The following is a 21,056-nucleotide window of genomic DNA, read 5'->3' as shown; positions in this document are numbered from 1 at the left end:
AGGGCCAATAATGTCTATTCTTCACTGATCGAAGGTGAAAGAGGTAGTAGATGCCTTTAGAAATTCTATGAAATGTCGAGGGTGACCTTAATGCTTCTGTCATTTGATGCAGGTGTTGACGAGTCGTGCTGTGTCATTCTATAAGGTTGGTCAGAAGTAACCTGCCAGTAGAATCTTCACATAGATGGTTTGACCACCCACATGATTTCCACAGTAGTATTGATGAATCTCCCGCATGTAGTAGTCGACATCCTAGTAGTCATTTGATCTTCTTTGAACTCGCCTACTAGTTCGTTCACTAGGAATAGAGATGACAATTTTACCCGAACCCGATAGAGGATCCGATATCCGACCCGAATGGAGTAGGGTATGGAGGGATTATCAATACCCGATACCCGACCCGAATATCCGATTAAATAAGATATATACATATATTAAAGAAAATTTTCTTTTTCAAAAATCAATTTACTATTTTTATTGATATTAAGAGGAGAGTATATAGATGTTTAATCTATTTTTTAAAATTATATATATTTTTTTAATAGGATGTTAATTTTAATATATTTTTATTGAATGATAATAGTTGGATAGAAAGAAAAAAATTATAACTATAGAAGATATCCGATCTTTTAATGGGTATGAGTATACCCATCGGAGATCCTATACCTGATGGGTATGAGTATGGAGGATATAGAATCTGACCCGAACCCGATCCATTGTCATCCCTAACTAGGAACTTGACCTTTTGATGGTAGGTGGACACCATAATTCGGAACGAACTCAAGATGGATCACCCCAAGATAATGTTATAGGTGGAAGGAGCTTCTACACTACCTCCTAAGATCATGCTGATAGTATGTTAGCGAGGGGGACCCTCCCTGGCGAGTTCAGGATAGGTATCTTGCTGAAGTCGTGCTTTCTCTTGAGACCTCCTTGATGACGAGTCCGTTCGAGGGCCTATCTGGCGGTTAGAGTTGTCGGCCAGGTATATTTAACTGAAGATTGATGAGAGGGTACCGGGGTAATCTTCTGTCATGCAGTCGAGACTAGGTGGCTCAACAAAGGTCTCTAGCATATCGATGGCATTCATGAGTGAAATGCCCATGCGACCGATGGAAGGCGCAGAAATGACTAGACTTCTCTAGGAGTGGTCAGCCCGACTCGACAGCTAAGGTTGGTGTTGGAGCAATCTCAATGGTCTGTGCGACCATGTGTTTTGGTGTTTGGGCAAAGGGTTTAAGTTAGGATTATCCTCGTTATTTGATATGTGTATGTGAGTGTGCGGGTTTGCAGGATACACATGTGATTCAACTTGATGGCTTCGGGCCCGGTGAAGGATGGAGCATCCGAGGGACCGTGGACAAGGCAGCAAGGACAAGGGCCGAGGGAAGCAACTTCGAGGCATATGCGAAGGATGACATTGTGGATGAGCCGCGGGCTTGGATGCATCCGAGGGGCGAGAGCTAAAGGAAGTATGATTGAAGGCAAGAGGTCAAAGCTGCAAAGAAGAGTCAGGTGAGTCGTGAGGGTCCGAGTGTTGAGAGAAATGTACTCGGGATGGGAACCCTAGGTATAAGGTTGTACCAGTCGATTGGTACTGGGATCAATCGACTGGTGGTGAGCACAGAAACTCTCTGTGCCCGAAATGGCTGGGATCAGTCAACTGGTCCTGGGACCAGTCGACTGGTAGATAGCCGTTGGCATGCCGTTGGGCTGACACCAGTCGACTGGTGCAAGGACTAGTCGACTGGTAATGGGCAAATTAGCTTGCTGATTTCTTCTAAGCTCTATAAGAAGGAGCTTGGGATGGCCGGCCAAGGTGACGAAATTGGACTTGGTTAAAGTCTAATTAGTAGTCTATAAGTGCTCAAGAGTTTCCCTTGTGTCCAAGAGGTATTGGTGACTTTGTGGTGAGGTTTCTCCACCCACAAGGAGGTTTGAGCTAGCCGGAGTTTGCCGGGGACTAATCCACCAACGGATTGAGGGATCGTCTACCTTACGGATAGCCGTGGAGTAGGAGCAAGCTATCTCCAAACCACGTTACATCGACGTGTTAGCAATTTGCTTATTCTTTCTTAGTCTTTGTATTTCCTTTAGTGTTTAGCTTGTTTGTTTTGTTTGTATTCCGCTGCGTAAGCTAACAAGTGTAGGAAGAAGCAAGTATTTGGGGGTGTCGTCTATCCAACCCCCCTTCAAGCCGGCCACCGATCTCCAACAAGTGGTATCAGAGCAAGGTCGCTCTCCATTGGACTAACCGCCAATGAAGCAAAGATGACCGGCTTAATTGAACCACCAAATCTTGAAGGTAGAGGCTTATGGGACATCACATATTGGATGATGAAGATGGACGTCTTTTTCGACATGGATTGGGACACCATAATGGTCGTCAAAGAGCCGTTCGAAGTCCCGTAGAACAAGAAAGGGAAGAAGCTCCGACCACGACATTGGACGGAGGAGCAAACCTCACGGTCAAAGGCAAACGACAAGGTAATATCTATATTAATTGATATTTTTCCTAATGAGGTGATGAGCCGTGTAGGTAAATATGAGAATGCTCATGATTTGTGGAACAAGATAAAGAAGGTCCAATGGGAAGAACCTATGCCTACACAAGAAGAAGAAGAGCCCAAGGAGATGGGCTTAATGGCTCAAGATGAGGAGGAGCAACCGGAAGGTGACGAGCACTCAACTTTCGAAGAGGAGAAGGATAAAGAAATGTCATCCACTAGTGTGGATGAGGATACATCCTCAAAGGTTGAAGAAGAATCCAAGACAAGTGAAGAAGAAGAAGAAGTCTTGGAAATCAACCTAGTGAGCACCTCCACCGAAGCAAAATCAAAAGATCACATTGTGTGCTTCGGGCGCAATGAAAGGGGGCACTACAAAAGTAGATGTCCTATGGGTATGAATAAGGTATCTCCTAAACTCAATTCAATTCATTTTGAATCTAATTTGAGTTGTAGGAAGAAGAAGGAAAAAAAGCACATAGTGCGCTTCACGTGTGGTGAGCGGGGTCATTACCACACAAGATGCTCAAGGAAGGGAGAGTTTAAAAAGTTAGAGCATTTGAAGAAATGGGAGAAGAAGAGAAGCAAGAGTTAAGGGGGAGCTCCAAAGTTAAAGGGTAAGGTAAACCCTAGTTTAAATTTGAAGTCAAATTTAAATTCCTCCATGCATGCTAGGAAAAATAATATTAATCATTATATGCCCATACAAAATTTTAGTTTCAAATATCATGATAGGAGTAGGGTAAATGTCGATCAAAATCCTAGGAAATCTATGCATGATAAATCTAGAAATAATAGACCTAAGGAGACCCAAGACATTAATCCCAAGAAGGGGAGACATATGCCTAGAAAAAAGGGTAGGTCTAGGAATGTCCAAGGTGGACATGTTGACTCTAGGTTTAGAAACCTAGAAAGGGAAAATCAAGCTTTAAAGACAAAACTTAATAAGTTGGAGAAAACCCTAGAAAGATTCAATGTAGGATCTAAGAGTTTAGGTATGGTGTTGGGTAATCAAAGACCCAACAATGATAGTGTTGGAACCCCAAGGTTGTTTTTGTGTGATCAACAAGTTAAGTTAGGTCCTGCGTTGTTTCTAACCTTGTGTCTAAGTGTGCAGGAGCTTAGGAACACAGGTAGTCGAGCGGAAGACGCAGCTAGCGAGAAGGACGGCAGTCCGAGGGACGAGGTGTTGCGGAAGAGTACACCGGCGGACGAGAAGGAAGCGCGCGGTGGTTCCGAGGGACGAAAGCCGGAGCGGAAGATTGCTCGGGGAGCAAGAGACGCAGCTAGCGAGAAGGTTGACGACCGAGGGACGAAGACTGCGGATGAGTACGCTGGCGGACGAGAAGGAAACACGCGGCAATTCCGAGGGACGAGAAGCCGGAGGGAAGCCCGCTTGAGAAGACCGGAAGTTGAGTTCGGGTGAGCCCTTTTCCGGATGGCAGAGATCACCCAAGTAAGCGGATCCGGAGCGGAAGACCCGGACTGAGGCGGGACTAAAACGTAGCAGAGGTCCCGGACGCAAAAGTCAACCAGAGTTGACTTTTTGCTCCGGGGCGCCCTGAACGTGAAGTTTGACCAGAACGCGTCTTTCGCGTTCTGGACGTTGGGGGATAAAGTTTTATCCCCCCCCCCCAGGGCGCCCGGAACCCTTCTAGGCGTCCTGACCAAGACTATAAATATAGCCTTAGTTCAGAAGCTGTCAATCAACTGAGAACTCAAGCATTTTTTCTACACTTGTACGCTTTTCTGTTTTAAGCTTCTATTGTGCGCTTCATTGCTGTAAAAGGTTTCTCCGCCTGAAGGAGATACTAGTGCTACGCTTTCTTGGATTAACAATCTTCCCAGTTGTAACCAAGTAAATCTCGGTGTGCCTTTTACTTTTCTGCTTTTATTTATTTCTCTTATTTTACAAGTGTTAGTTTAAGAGTTCGAGAAGGGTGTTTGCGTTTTGATTTTTGCAGGGCTATTCAACCCCCCCTTCTAGCCGGCCCAACGGTCCTACAAGTGGTATCAGAGCCAAGACGCTTCAGGAGGACTAACCGCCAATCGAAGCAAAGATAATGGCCGGACCAAGCATCCATCCGCCGAAATATGGAGGAGATTTCGCTACGTGGAAGAATCTGATGCAGGTATTTTTTACCACAGACTTTGAATTAACTTTAACAATGGAATCTGGTTTTGTAGCTCCAGAAGGTAAGGAAAAATGTCAATGGACAAAAAAGGAGCAGGCTGAATTCGTGGCGAACGACAAAGCAGAATACCATCTGCTAAGCGTTCTTCCACCTCAAGAAGTCAACAGAATCGGACAATACCACTCTGCAAAGGAACTTTGGGAAAAGTTCCTCGAGCTGCACGAAGGGACTTCCGAAGCCAAGCTCGCTAGAAGAGATCTGCTTTGGAATCAGCTCACCAGCCTGCAACTTGGGGAAGATGAGACAGTCGTGCACTTGCACTCGAGAATCAAAGAGATCATCACCGGACTATCGAATCTCGGAGAAACGGTAAGTAACCGAGATTCGATAAGGTACGCACTAAATTCATTTCCTAGAAATTCAAAATGGGCATCACTAGTAGATTCCTTTTATATTTCTAAAGATTTAGAAAATATCTCGTTAGAAGAATTTTTTTCTACTTTTGAAGTGCATGAGTCAAGATGTGCAGGAATGAAGGAGCCCAAGAATAACGTCGCCCTCAAAGCTTCGAGAGACGAACCAGAGTCGGAATCCTCTCTCGATGACGAGGAAATGGTAATGATGGTAAGAAGATTCAAGAAGCTTTGTAAATCCAGATCTACTAACCATCCACAGGGGAAGAAGAAAAGGGCGATCCGCTGCTACCACTGCGACGAAGAAGGGCACGTCAAGGACAATTGCCCCAAGCTGAAGAACAACAACAAGGAAAAGGGTAAGAAGCCTATCCAAAAGCGAAAATCCCTAAAGGCGACGTGGGATGATACGTCGTCGGAGTCGGAAGTCGAGGCATTCTCCGGACTTGCTCTAATGGTAAGTCATCAAGACGACGACTGCGAGTCAAGCTCTTCCGAAATGAGCATCGAGAGCATCGATGAAGGGGGAGCTTCGTCAGAGGAAAGCAGTAGTTCAGGGGGAGACACGGAAAACGAACTCGACAAGGTAAGTCAGGTACGTTCACTTCCTCCCGATAAACTTTATAAATTTGTTAAGTTATTAACTAAAGACTGCTGTAAATTAGAAAAAGAAATAAAAAATTTAAAAATAATCTTAGTTAAATCCTGCCCTCTAGAAGAATTAGATAAATCAAAATTGGAAAATGAAAAATTGAAACTTGAAAATAATGATTTGAAAATTCAAGTAGATAATTTGAAAAACCATGCATGTTCATCTAATTCTAGAAAATTTAAAAATTTAAATTGGTATTATAGATATCACCCGGGACAAATTAAGAATATCTCTAGAAAATATGTCCCTAAGAAATTTTTAATCAATCCAGTAGGCTGGAACCTTTATTGGGTTCCTAAATCTTGCTTAGTCTAAGTTTTAAAATTAAAATTAAAATTAGCGCTTTTCAGTGAGAAAATTAAACAATGAATTTCTCTATGAGGTTTTGTCTAAGGAAGTGGTTGTTGCTCCAATAACCAAGAAGGCCTAGTGCCTCGCCACGACCTGGAAGCCAAAATATTGAAATAAATGTTTAATTAACTTTCTGTCAAAGCATTAAAATTAGAATTAATTAATTCTTTCAAAGTTTAAAAAAAACATTTTTTCAAAATATTTTTATAATCAGAAAAATACTTTTTGCCAAAGTCAAATTTTCACTTAGAAAAATTCTCAAAGTTTTCACTTAGAAAAATTTTCTGCTTAAGTTACTTAGAAAAATTCTCATTTTTTGTTAATTTAGAAAAATTTTCATAAGACAATTTTGTTTAAGTTAAAAGACCATTTTGAAATTGAAAGTCTTTAAGAAATTTTTTTTACTCTAAGTCTTTAACCCTTAGTTCTTTTTAAACCCCATTTTTTTGTGATCAAAGGGAGAGAAGAATTAGTATAAGTCTAGGGGGAGGTAGAAATTGAAAATTGAAAATTTTTGAAATTTAATTTTGTTGCACATTATTGCAATAAATTGTTTTAATTTTATGTCTAGTTTTGACCCTAGCTTAACTTGGGTTGATCACACCAAAAAGGGGGAGATTGTTGGAACCCCAAGGTTGTTTTTGTGTGATCAACAAGTTAAGTTAGGTCCTGCGTTGTTTCTAACCTTGTGTCTAAGTGTGCAGGAGCTTAGGAACACAGGTAGTCGAGCGGAAGACGCAGCTAGCGAGAAGGACGGCAGTCCGAGGGACGAGGTGCTGCGGAAGAGTACACCAGCGGACGAGAAGGAAGCGCGCGGTGGTTCCGAGGGACGAAAGCCGGAGCGGAAGATTGCTCGAGGAGCAAGAGACGCAGCTAGCGAGAAGGTCGACGACCGAGGGACAAAGACTGCGGATGAGTACACTAGCGGACGAGAAGGAAACACGCGGCAATTCCGAGGGACGAGAAGCCAGAGGGAAGCCCGCTTGAGAAGACCGGAAGTTGAGTTCGGGTGAGCCCTTTTCCGGATGGCAGAGATCACCCAAGTAAGCGGATCCGGAGCGGAAGACCTGGACCGAGGCGGGACTAAAACGTAGCAGAGGTCCCGGACGTAAAAGTCAACCAGAGTTGACTTTTTGCTCCGGGGCGCCCGGAACGTGAAGTTTGACCAGAACGCGTCTTTCGCGTTCTGGACGTTGGGGGATAAAGTTTTAGTCCCCCCAGGGCGCCCGGAACCCTTCCAGGCGCCCCGACCAAGACTATAAATATAGCCTTGGTCCAGAAGTTGTCAATCAACTGAGAACTCAAGCATTCTTTCTACACTTATACGCTTTTCTGTTTTAAGCTTCTATTGTGCGCTTCATTGCTGTAAAAGGCTTCTCCTCCTGAAGGAGATACTAGTGCTACGCTTTCTTGGATTAACAACCTTCCCGGTTGTAACCAAGTAAATCTCGGTGTGCCTTTTACTTTTCTGCTTTTATTTATTTCTCTTATTTTACAAGTGTTAGTTTAAGAGTTCGAGAAGGGTGTTTGCGTTTTGATTTTTGCAGGGCTATTCAACCCCCCCTTCTAGCCGGCCCAACGGTCCTACAAATAGATCGGGTCTAGGATACCGATCTAGTGTCTCCAATGCTAAGGGAAAGTCTTATGATAGGGTTGCATATAACTATAGCAAGGAGAAGTCAATAAATGGAAAGGGAAAGACATTTAATGGTAAGAAGAAATTAACCAAGGACAAGGTGCCCAAGGTTAAGAAGCTTAGGTTTGTAGGCCAAGTGTCACCGGATGTGCACCGATGTGGCCTAGCGATTGTGGATGCGATTGTGGATGAGTCACCTAGGGAGGTGACTAAGGTTAAGAGCTCTAGGGGAAGCTCAAAGAGTCAATTTGGGACCCATGGTAAATGGATCTCAAGTGGGTACTACTTGGGATTCTAGATGGGTTATGGAATGTGCCAAAAGGTTTGAAGACGGTTTTGAGTCTCAACATTAGTGATTTGGCACAATTGAATTATGTTTCATGCTTAGAAATATGACATTGGTGTCATATAGCATGATAATTGATTTTGGATGTATAGATGTCATATAAACTAATGCTAGAGATGCATTGTGGGTTGGTATGGGCAAATACATCAAGACGAAGTAAAAACTAGGACTTTAGGTCAAGGTTCAATTGAACCATTTAGCTAGTTTTGGATTTTGTGTCAATCTTGGGATTGGTGATAGATACATTTTGTAACGTATTTTTTCCAAATAGACAAGGGTATAATAGACCTCTCCATAAAATTTGGAGATTTTTAGAGGTCTATGAAATTTCTGGTGCATTTCTGAAGTTGGCCTGAATAGACTGATTTTTACAGAAATAGGGTACCAGTCGATTGGTGCAGATACCAGTTGACTGGTAACAGTATTTTTTGACCACATAATGCTTCTGTAAGGTTGTGTCGAAGGGGTCAGTCGACTGGTACCAAAGGGCAGTCGACTGATACCAGCCTGAAAGTATTTTTAGCACTGTTTTTTATCGTGCCAACTTGTTTAAATGTATGAGATCCATGGGGGATAAATACATAAGTTTAGGGTCAATTTAGACGACAAGTTTTCAACAATTAGGATATTGTTGGAGAGCTTTTTGTTGGTGCAATATTCCCTAGGTCAAGGTTAACCTGGTTGACTGAGTTTGAATTGACTCAAACTCGAGTCTTGATGTTTGGGTTTCGATGTTTGACAATACATGGAAACAAGACATGGAAATTGCAGGTGCAATTGTTTATGTGGTTAGATTGTGAAAGAAAGTCAAGTAGGTCAAGGTTGACTGGATACTTGACTGGAAAATCCTGGTGAGTGAAGCCAAGTGAAAATTCTAACTGGATGTTAGGAAGACTGGAAAATCCTAGTGAGTGAAGCTAGGTGAAAGTCCCGGTGAGTGAAGCCGGACAGCTGAAAAGACCTAGTGAGTGAAGCTAGGCAGTATGGAAAGTCCTGGTGAGTGAAGCCAGGCAAATGAGAAAGACCTAGTGAGTGAAGCTAAACAGAAGGAAAGTCCCGGTGAGTGAAGTCGGGCAGCTGAAAAGACCTAGTGAGTGAAGCTAGGCAGTATGGAAAGACCTAGTGAGTGAAGTTAGGCAGAAGGAAAGTCCTGGTGAGTGAAGCCAGGCACAGGAAATCCAGATGAATCAAGTTTGATCAGACATCTGGTGTTGGGAAGCCCAAGTAGGTCAAAGGGATTGACTGGATACTTTGCACGGAAAATTTAGGTGGATTAAGGTTAATCGGACACCTGGTGGAGATAAGTCCAAGTGGGTCAAGGATGACCGGACACTTGGCACGAGGAGAAAAGTCCAAGTGGGTCAAAGGGATTGACCGAACACTTGGTGAGGGAGTTCTAGCAAGTCAAGGGTGACCAGATGCTAGGCATGATATACCAACAGGTCATGGTTGACCGGATGTTGGTTTAGGGGACTTTGGACTTGTTTTTGGGTAAAAACAAGAGCTGGATCGATCAGCCGATCGATTGGCTCATGCCCAATCGATCGGCCGATCGATTGGGAGAGTCCCCGCGAAGTGTCGATGTTGGAGCAATCCCAATGGTCTGTGCGACCATGTGTTTTGGTGTTTGGGCAAAGGGTTTAAGTTAGGATTACCCTCGTTATTTGATATGTGTATGTGAGTGTACGAGTTTGCAGGATACACATGTGATTCAACTTGATTGCTTCGGGCCCGGTGAAGGATGAAGCATCCGAGGGACCGTGGACAAGGCAACAAGGACAAGGGCCGAGGGAAGCAACTTCGAGGCATATGCGAAGGATGACATTGTGGATGAGCCGCGAGCTTGGATGCATCCAAGGGACGAGAGCTAAAGGAAGTAGGATTGAAGGCAAGAGGTCAAAGCTGCAAAGAAGAGTCAAGTGAGTCGTGAGGGTCCGAGTGCCGAGAGAAATGTACTCGGGATGGGAACCCTAGGTATAAGGTTGTACCAGTCGATTGGTACTGGGATCAGTCGACTGGTGGTGAGCATAGAAACTCTCTGTGCCCGAAATGGCTCGGATCAGTCAACTGGTCCTGGGACCAGTCGACTGGTAGATAGCCGTTGGCATGCCGTTGGGCTGACACCAGTCGACTGGTGCAAGGACCAGTCTACTGGTAACGGGCAAATTAGCTTGCTGATTTCTTCCAAGCTTTATAAGAAGGAGCTTGGGATGGCCGGCCAATGTGACGAAATTGGACTTGGTTAAAGTCTAATTAGTAGTCTACAAGTGCTCAAGAGTTTCCCTTGTGTCCAAGAGGTCTTGGTGACTTTGTGGTGAGGTTTCTCCACCCACAAGGAGGTTTGAGCTAGCAGGAGTTTGCTGGGGACTAATCCACCGGCGGATTGAAGGATCGTCCACCTTACGGACAACCGTGGAGTATGAGCAAGCTATCTCCGAACCACGTTATATCGACGTGTTAGCGGTTTGCTTATTCTTTCTTAGTCTTTGTATTTCCTTTAGTGTTTAGCTTGTTTGTTTTGTTTGTATTCCGCTGCGCAAGCTAACAAGTGTAGGAAGAAGTGAATATTTGGGAGTGCCGTCTATCTTGTTGGTGCAACATCCCTCAGGTCAAGGTTGACCTGGTTGACCAAGCTGAGTCTTGGTTTGAGTTTAGATGTTTGACAATAAGATGTTAATTGAAGAAGAGTCAAGTAGGTCAAGGTTGACCGAATACTTGACTGGGAAGTCCTAACTGGGATGTTAGGCAGAAGGAAAATCCTGGTGAGTGAAGCCAGGTGAAAGACCTAGTGAGTGAAGCTAGGCAGATGGAAAACCCTAGTGAGTGAAGCTAGGTGAAAGTCCTGGTAAGTGAAGCCAGGTGAAAGACCTAGTGAGTGAAGCTAGGCAAATGGAAAACCCTAGTGAGTGAAGCTAGGTGAAAGTCCTGGTAAGTGAAGTCAGGTGAAAGACCTAGTGAGTGAAGCTAGGCAGATGGAAAACCCTAGTGAGTGAAGCTAGGTGAAAATCCTGGTGAGTGAAGCCAGGCAAGGGAAAATCCAGATGGATCAAGGATGATCGGACATCTGGTGTTGGGAAGTCCAAGTAGGTCAAAGGATTGACTGGATACTTGGCACGAGGAAATACAGATAGGTCAAAGGGATTGACCAGACATCTGAATAGGAAAGTCCAAGTAGGTCAAGGGAGTGACCAGATACTTGGCATGACGAGAAAAGTCCAAGTGGGTCAAAGGAATTGACCGGACACTTGGTGGGAAGTCCTGGCAGGTCAAGGGAGTGACCAGATGCTAGGCATGATGTACCAACAGGTCAAGGATGACCGGATGTTGGTTTGGGAGTCTTGGAACTTGGTTTTGGGCAAAAACCAAGTGCTGGATCGATCAGGGGATCGATCCAGGAGCTGGATCGATCAGTGGATCGATCGAGGCTTTTCCCAGCGGCCCTCTGTACGCGGAAAGCCTGCAATCGATCCGTGGATCGATCCAGGATGTCCAATCGATCGTGGATCGATCGGAGTTTCTGATAATCGCCCGGGAGCTCTGATTTCAGCACTTAGGCGCTGCGATCCGTGGATCGATCCAAAGCCTCCCCGATCGATTGGGAACATTTGAATCGATCGGGTTCCGACCGTTGGCGTCGATTTAAGCTGCAGGCGTGCGATGGCTGCGGCAGAACCTCTCCGATTCACTCCAGATCTTTCGCCAACTTCTCCACAGCGCTCTCAAAGATCAGATCGCCAGTTCTTGAAGGATCTTGGAAGCTTTCCAAGTCAAGAGGCGGATCAAAGACAAGAAGAGAAGCTAGGGTTAGGGTTTTCTGTACTCATTGTAAGCTTTGCGCTTGTATTTAGTTTCCCTTTCCTTTCTTCTTGTACTGAGAGTCTTGTAGGGCTTCTCCGCCCTCGGTAGTTACCGAAAATGAGTGTTTTCATAGTGGAGGGTGCGTGCGTGGTGTGGATCCTTGGACTAGTCACCTCTTGTGAGGTGGATACCAAGTAAACCAACCTTGTTAGCGTTGTGTGTTTGTTTCTGTTATTTTCCGCTGCATATCCTTGAAGAAACAAGCCACGCCGAGCGACGAGCACGCGACGAGCTATTCACCCCCCCTCTAGCTACTTTTGGTCCTAACAAGTGGTATCAGAGCGAGGCCGCTCTTCACCGGAATCATCGTCGGAAGGGTCAAGCATATCAAGAAAAGCTAGAGGGTGAAGAAGTTGGAGCAAATTCTTCAAGTTCAAGACTTTCTCAAGCTCAACTTCAAGATGCAATTCCAAGATGGGCTTGGATTTGACACAAGGGTGGCTCCACCATACACTTCTACGAGTTTCGATTCTTGGAAATCAAGAATCGAAAATTTTCTTATGATGGAGATAGAGCAATGGTTTGCTCTAATGGAAGGCTTCAAGGCTCCAAGAAATTCAAAGGGCGAAGTTCTAAAGAAAAGCAAATGGAGCCCGGAGCAAGTCCAAAGGTGCGAGGCAAATGACAAAGTGACCAAGCTTTTGGTCAATTTATTGCCAAGCACCATCCTTTGCAAAATTGGAAAGTTTGAAGATGCAAAGGAGCTATGGAGCAAATTGGCCAAGCTTCATGAAGAGATCCCCTCCACTGTACAAGATCATGAAGAATCCAGAGAGGGTGACTCTTTGGAGCAAGACCAAGAGGAGGACTCCGAGGTTGAGAGATGCTCAACCTCCGAAGAAGAGGAAATCCAAGAAGCTTCATCCTCAAGGGAATGCAACGAAGGGAACAAGGAGGGAGCATACTCCTTGTTTCATGTTCAAGATGATGAAGCCTCCACCTCTAGGATTGAGGGGGAGCAATCCTTGGTGACGCCGGATCAAGAAGAAGGAGAAGCTTCTACATCCGGGTCAAGAGACGAAGAGGAGGAAGAAGATTCTACCTCCACAAGTCAAGAAAAAACAAATGGAGGAGAATCAAGGTCCGATCAAGAGGAAGCCTCTACCTCCGGATCCAAAGGAAAAGATGCCACCCCTACAAGCAAAGGTATAAATATTTCAATTAATAATAAAAATCATATTATATGCTTTGAGTGTAGGGAACATGGGCACTACAAGAGCAAGTGCCCTAAATTGGCCAAGAAGAAGGGCCAAGTGGCACAAAAAGGTAAGGTGAAGCCCAAGGAGACCATCCCCGGAACAAAGAAGAGCAAGGAGCACATTGTGTGTTTCTCTTGCAATCAAAAGGGGCATTATCGGAGTCAATGCCCTAAGGGGAAGAAGATGGTCAAGGCTCAAGGAGGAAGCTCAAGTCAAGGGGGAGCCTCTAAGGTAAAAAGGAAGGTAACATTTATTGAGCCTACCCCTTTACATTATGGTAAAAAGCATGATAGCTCTAACTTTTATCATTTTAATGCGATTTACCATAAGAATAGGAAGCATGAGGGCTTTAAGGAAAAGCATGTGGCCCTACATGCTAAAACTACTACACCTAAGGCTAGGAGTGTAGGTAAAAGTCTAGGCAAGAACTCTAAGGATTGTAGCTACAAGCCTAGAAACAAAAATGCTCATGAACTTAATGGAAAACCAAAAACTAAGGACTTAGTGATGGAAAATCAAGTCTTGAGGTCAAGATTTGATAAAATGGAAAAGACCCTAAAAAGGATGGAAAATATCCTATTAGGGCAAAATGAGCATAACCTAGGTTTAGGGGTACAAAAGCCATCAAATGGCCATAGAGGTTTGGGATACAAACCAAAGGCTAAGAAGGATGTGCCCTCTTACCATAGAGTTCCATATAGTTATGGAACAAACCCTAGGTCTAGTGGTCAAGCCAAAAATACTAGGGAAGTCATCCCTAAGAGTATTTTTGCAATAAATGTGACTAAGGCTTCTAAGAAGTCTAAGAAAGTCACAAACAAGGTCACAAGGGAGGCTATCCCTAGAGTTGACCTAGAAAGTGTGACCAAGGCCTCCAAGAAGCCAAAAAAGGTCACTAGGAAGGTATCTAGGGAAGTTATCCCTAGTGAATACCTAGAGCATCCAAGGAGCACCAATAGGTGTTGGGTTCCTAGGAGCATCTTCTCTACCCCATAGATGGGTTAGAGAGTGTCAACTCCGATTAGAAGGGTAGTTAACCCAACTTTGAGGAAATTGACACTCAAGGAGCATTTTCAAGGTTTTTGTTAACCTTGGAAAATGAAATAGAATTATTATTTACTCCTTGAAAGAGTAAAATGTGCCTAATGGTGGAAAATTGATTTTATCTTAAAAAGGCATAAATTGGGAAAACCTAGAGAAATACCAAGTTGGGATTTTGGTATTCTCTTATAAATTTTAAGGCACTCCGGGCCTTGCTTTATGTGATTACTCTTGAGGAAAAATGGAATATGCCAACATTTGAGGATAAACTTAATTTCAATTGGCATAAATTAATCAAGAGAATTAGAAATGCCCATTTAGGTTTTGGCACTCTCTTGAAGCACTTTGGGCAATCTAGGGTTTAAGTTTTAGGATTAGCTAAAATTAACGATACTTAGATAGGTAATCTAGGTATATTTTATTTATGATAAACCTTGCCATGATTGTTTGCTCATAATATTCCATGACATCATATTTTATCTTATTTGTATTTTGCATTCATGACTTATCATGAAAAATACAAAAATACCATGTCATGCCATACATACATCATGTAGTTATAGGAATCTTTCTTTTGAAAGCTATTTTATTTTGATGTATGTCATAACATTATCATGCATTATGTTTATTTCCTTAAAAATTAAGGACATATGGCATTAGTTAAACAAGTGGCATTTGTTTACAACAAGTGGAATAAACAAGTGACATTTGTTTAACAAGTAAATCAACAAGTAACATCCTTTGTGGATGTCTACCTCTCAAAATGCCTAGATAGATATGCATGATCCCTAGAATAGGGCAAAACCAAAATCTTACATCTCACAAAGACCTATAAGATGACTTGTATGTGTTTCAGTGCACATTAGATACAAGTGAGATGTTAGGATGATGAACAAAACTCAAGATGTTGATTTAGTGCATTCTTTTGAGTTTTAAGTTCATCAAAACACATAGTTATGTGTTTTCCCATCATTGGGAAAGCTAATGTACAAGTCATGTGCATTATGCCCAAGGAACATGATGGGATATTGGTTTTAAAAATGTTTTTAAATGTTTTTGGAAAACCTTGGTGAAGGCTGTCTTTTGATAGTAATCACCATTGAATAGTTAGACACAAACTTGAAGAAAACACTAAAGTTTTTGCAAGTTTTCAAGTTTGTGTCAATCTTTGAAAATATGATGTATTTTCATAGAAAACTATTTTTCCATGATTAAGTATGCCCTAAGTAATGTCTACACAAAATTTCATGATTTTTGGATTTTTGTAGAATTTTCTAGGGGTTTCTGAAGTTGGCTGAATTTGAAATTCAGCAACTATCAGAGGCTCCGATCGATCCGTGGATCGATTGGAGTTCCTGAATCGATCCGTGGATCGATTCAGAAGGCAACTCTTGCGAGCAGAAGCTCGCTGGATCGATCAGCCGATCGATCCACACATCCTGAATCGATCAGTGGATCGATTCAAATAGGTTGAATCGATTGGAACCCAACTCCAATCGATCCAGGATGCTGATTTTGGCTGGGAAGGTCTGATTTCAGCATTCTAAACCTAATTGAGTCTAAGTAACCATTCCAAACCCCTAAAAATACATTTGTATATATAAAACGAGTGTTTTCGTGTGGAAAACAAGGATGGATTGGTTAAGGAAGGCTAAGTTGAAGTTTAGGTTGAGATTTGTTTCAAATTTTGAATATTTGAACCTCAAAACTTCTAAATTTGGGTTTCCTAAAGGTTTAGGGATTCCAAGTCATTGTTGGTGCAATGACAGAAGTTACCACCATGTCTTTAGGGGGAGGGACTCTTTAAAGACATGAAAAATTATTTTTTCATGAACCTTGGAAGGTGGTTAACCTTCTTTAAAGAAAATGCTCATGTATGAGCTTTTGAACTTGAAATGGGGAGTGGATATCCTCATTATTTCAAGTGGGAACTCACGTGGTTAGAAAATGCTCAAGGTTGAGTATTTGTCTACAATGAGGGAGAAGGTACGGATAAATGAAGGGTATGGGACCTTCTTTATCGTGTTGATCACAACGAGTGATGTTGTGAACAACGATGCGCAACTCTTCAGGGGGAGAGTCTTTCAACAATGGATTTGTTGAAGTATACCCGAAATTGAGGCATGGGTTGGTGTGTGCCTAAAGATGGGTTGAGTGTGCCCTACAGGGGAGTTTGATGTGTGCCAATAGGGGGAGAATGAAAAGACTAGTGAAAGGGAGTAAGTTAGGCTTTCATTATCTAAGAGGGAGTTTGCCCTCTTAGGGGGAGAATGAAGAGCTTAACTTATGCTTTCATTACCTAGTGGCATGAAGAATGAGGCTATGGGATTAGCCTAACTTACATGTGGTATTGTAAGTGTTATTGTGGTATTGTCAAACATCAAAAAGGGGGAGATTGTTGGTGCAACATCCCTCAGGTCAAGGTTGACCTGGTTGACCAAGCTGAGTCTTGGTTTGAGTTTAGATGTTTGACAATAAGATGTTAATTGAAGAAGAGTCAAGTAGGTCAAGGTTGACCGAATACTTGACTGGGAAGTCCTAACTGGGATGTTAGGCAGAAGGAAAATCCTGGTGAGTGAAGCCAGGTGAAAGACCTAGTGAGTGAAGCTAGGCAGATGGAAAACCCTAGTGAGTGAAGCTAGGTGAAAGTCCTGGTAAGTGAAGCCAGGTGAAAGACCTAGTGAGTGAAGCTAGGCAGATGGAAAACCCTAGTGAGTGAAGCTAGGTGAAAGTCCTGGTAAGTGAAGTCAGGTGAAAGACCTAGTGAGTGAAGCTAGGCAGATGGAAAACCCTAGTGAGTGAAGCTAGGTGAAAGTCCTGGTGAGTGAAGCCAGACAAGGGAAAATCCAGATGGATCAAGGATGATCGGACATCTGGTGTTGGGAAGTCCAAGTAGGTCAAAGGATTGACTGGATACTTGGCACGAGGAAATACAGATAGGTCAAAGGAATTGACCAGACATCTGAATAGGAAAGTCCAAGTAGGTCAAGGGAGTGACCAGATACTTGGCATGACGAGAAAAGTCCAAGTGGGTCAAAGGAATTGACCGGACACTTGGTGGGAAGTCCTGGCAGGTCAAGGGAGTGACCAGATGCTAGGCATGATGTACCAACAGGTCAAGGATGACCGGATGTTGGTTTGGGAGTCTTGGAACTTTGTTTTGGGCAAAAACCAAGTGCTGGATCGATCAGGGCGATCCAGGAGCTGGATCGATCAGTGGATCGATCCAGGCTTTTCCCAGCGAACAGAAAGCCTCTGGATCGATCCGTGGATCGATCCAGATGTCCCAATCGATCAGTGGATCGATTGGGACGCTGCTGCTTCGCGTGATAAGCGCTGGATCGATCCGTGGATCGATCCAGGCGTTTTTCCTAGAGCACAGAGGCGCTCTGGATCGATCCGTGGATCGATCCAAAGCCTCCCCGATCGATTGGGAACATTTGAATCGATCGGGTTCCAACCGTTGGCGTCGATTTAAGCTGCAGGCGTGCGATGGCTGCGGCAGAACCTCTCCGATTCACTCCAGATCTTTCGCCAACTTCTCCACAACGCTCTCAAAGATCAGATCGCCAGTTCTTGAAGGATCTTGGAAGCTTTCCAAGTCAAGAGGCGGATCAAAGACAAGAAGAGAAGCTAGGGTTAGGGTTTTCTGTACTCATTGTAAGCTTTGCGCTTGTATTTAGTTTCCCTTTCCTTTCTTCTTGTACTGAGAGTCTTGTAGGGCTTCTCCGCCCTCGGTAGTTACCGAAAAGGAGTGTTTTCATAGTGGAGGGTGCGTGCGTGGTGTGGATCCTTGGACTAGTCACCTCTTGTGAGGTGGATACCAAGTAAACCAACCTTGTTAGCGTTGTGTGTTTGTTTCTGTTATTTTTCGCTGCATATCCTTGAAGAAACAAGCCACGCCGAGCGACGAGCTATTCACCCCCCCCCCCTCTAGCTACTTTTGGTCCTAACATATCTAACCCCCCCTTTAAGCCGGCCACCGATCTCCAACAGTTTGGACTGTGTCCACAGCCTGTACTACTTTCTCCACCATTCGGGCTGGCGCATACCGATGACTCAGGCGTGGCTCCCTGATTCAAAGAGGTGATGTGGGAGCCTTGTGCTCAGATCAGGCAACTACCGGTGTTTGTACCAACCTCTTTCCTTCCACAAATTGAGTTGTTTCCATATTAATGTACTTTTTGGCTCGCCCTATGAGAAGATCAAAATATGTTGGGCGCTTCTTCACTAGAGATCGAAAGAAATTCCTTCCACCAGTCCCTGGGAGGAGGTGCTCACCAGCACCTCCGAGGTGGCAGAGGGGACATGTAGGGCGATTTGACTGAACCACTAGATATATTCTCTCAAGGTTTCTTGATTCTTCTACTTCAAGGTGAACAGATTGAAGGGAGTTTATGGTACCACTTGCTACTACAAAGTGATGTAGGAAGACAACTTTAAAATCTTAAAAAGATAAGATGGAAGAGGGCAGGAGTCAGCTGAACCATCACTGATCCAAGCCAAAAAGGGACGCTAGAAAGACATTTTACTTGACGCCATTAGTGTATTGATACAACATAATGGAGTTTTAAAACCAACCTAGGTGCTTTTTGGGATTTGATGATTACGTATACTCTTCGAGCTGAGGTGATCGGAAGTGACGAGACAATTCATCTTCTAAGACATTCCTTGAAAAAAAGTGTGTCCCGGGAGTTCCGATCTTCAACGAGTAAGGAACCTTTGCCTTTGTTAAGTTTTCAAGGAGGCGTCCATCAAGCCATTGATTCATGTGAGTGTTCCTCTGGTGGAATTATCATCCTAAGTTGGGGGTCTGGACCTAATGTAGGTGAAGTGTCAACCGGAACTGGCGACACTTGACCAGGGGGAGGAGGCACCTCAGTCGAGGAGGAGGTGGGGTCCAACATGTGCCTGATTCAATGTAGGGTGTATTTTCAGTATTTCTTGCATTGTGTGACCGATTAGTCAGTTGAAATCTTCCATCGTCATGGTTATAGTATCATCACGACCTTTGACGCTAGTGGAGTTATGGTTCTTAGTAGTTTTCTTGATGTCCACCATGTTAACATATCAATTTAAGTTTTCCACAGATTACGTCAATTTGTTTCTATATGAGATTGCGGATAGATAAGTCACATGAGAGTAACTATTGTGAGGAGGATTCCTAATAGACCGGCGGCAAAACAAGCTCCTAGGGTGTTTGAAACACTCATCAAGAGGTTGGAATGGTGGCCAAGACAGATCTTGGTACAGCCACTCCGATACTTAAGTTAGAAATGAGTTGAATAGAGGAGAACTCTCGAAAGTAAGAGTTTGAAATGCATAATGTTCACATACTCACGCCCGCTCAACTGAACTTCCTTTTATACCTTCTCCTAGGAGGCCCAAACCTTATGCACGTTCAGGTTGTGGGCCTGCCATGTGGGCGCACATACCCTCATTCAAACTCTCAGTTGTTCCATGTCCTCTGCTTATCATAGTACGTACATTCCCTACAATTAAGGGGGGATAGCGACAACATCCGGAGATATGGAAAGGGTCGAACTGTAGGAGTTGGGTGTTGCAGAGCTAAGGGAGTCGAGCATAGCTAGGTTGAGAGAGTCAGTTGTATGTGGTCGAGCTGAAAAAGTCGAGCGTAATTGAGTTGAGGGTGTTAGACGTGACTAAATTAAGGGAGTCGGGTATAATTGAGTTGAAGAAATTATGTTGAGCGACTGAGCTAAGGGAGTCGGGAGTGATCGAGGTGAGAGAGTTTGATCTACCTTGGATCTGTCTTAACTAAAGCTGATTTTTTATTTAACTGACAGCTCAACCTAACTTCTTGTCTTCTGATTAATCTAATGGCGCCACATATAAGCTATCTATACCTGCCACATCACTAGACTTTCGAAGTTATAATGGTTAAACAATTTCTTGATGTCTTTTCTTTCACTATCCCAATTTTGGCATCATTTTGGATTTAATTTAGTTTGATCCAATCGATGCATGCACGCACACAGGTCACGCACTTCAAGTGCGGTGGTGCAGCCTTGGGCGTCGGCACGCAGCATCACGTCGTCGACGGTTCCTCTGCCATTCACTTGATGAACTCCTGGACCGACGTTGCCAGGGGCGTCGGCATCGCAGTCCAGCCAGTCATTGATCGGACCCTCCTCCGCGCTCGCGACCCACCCAACCCCTCTTTTACTCACATCGAATACCAGCCCCCTCCTTCCATGAACACCTCTGCTGCCCAAGTCGCAAGCCCCGCAGCTGTCCGAATCTTCAAGCTCACCCGGGAGCAACTTAACCTCCTCAAAGCCAAGGCTCCCCCGGGTGACAGCTACAGCACGTACGTCCTCCTTGCGGCACACGTATGGCGGTGCGTGTGCCTAGCGCGCGACCTCCCGCCCGACCAGATGACCAAGATGTACATTGCCACTGACGGTCGGCAGAGAGTGCAGCCACCACTTCCGCAAGGCTACTTCGGGAACGCGATCTTCACAACCACGCCCATTGCAGCAGCAAGGGAGGTGACCTCTCCGGAAGGTGGTCCTTCCCCGGCGGCCAAGACGATCAAGGAGGCTTTGGTGAGAATGGACACCAACTACTTGCAGTCGGCATTGGACTACCTGGAGATGCAGCCAAATCTGGAGGCTCTGGTGAGGGGCGCTCACACATACAGATGCCCAACCCTTGGGCTCACCAGCTGGACGCATATGCCAATCTACGACATAGACTTCAGGTGGGGCCGGCCAATTTTCATGGGTCCGGCCCGCATCGGCTACGAGGGTCTGGCATTCGTCCTGCCAAGCGCCGCCGGGGATGGTGGCCTCTCGGTGGCCATCTCCTTACAACCTGATCACATGTTGAAGTTCCAGAAGCTCATCTATGATATCTACTTTGAAGTTAGATTATCTATGTTATAATTGGTTATGA

The 21,056-nt window shown here is 44.2% G+C and overlaps 1 protein-coding gene across 1 annotated transcript; it reads left to right on the top strand.

Moving 5' to 3' along the window:
• Positions 1–20,119: 20,119 nt before the first annotated feature.
• LOC122054777 (hydroxycinnamoyltransferase-like) lies at positions 20,120–21,056 on the top strand. Its single transcript, XM_042616211.1, has one exon. It carries the CDS (start codon positions 20,120–20,122, stop codon positions 21,044–21,046), a length of 927 nt encoding a protein of 308 aa, XP_042472145.1. The 3' UTR covers positions 21,047–21,056.

Source organism: Zingiber officinale, chromosome 3B (assembly GCF_018446385.1).
Source record: "Zingiber officinale cultivar Zhangliang chromosome 3B, Zo_v1.1, whole genome shotgun sequence".
Taxonomy (NCBI): domain Eukaryota; kingdom Viridiplantae; phylum Streptophyta; class Magnoliopsida; order Zingiberales; family Zingiberaceae; genus Zingiber; species Zingiber officinale.
The sequence above is the reverse complement of the archived record's forward strand: the minus strand, read 5'-3'. Positions and strand labels throughout refer to the sequence as shown.

What these genes read in the sequence shown, in the direction of transcription:
- LOC122054777 (XM_042616211.1), top strand. Translation starts at nt 20,120, where the DNA reads ATGCATGCACGCACACAGGTCACGCACTTCAAGTGCGGTGGTGCAGCC.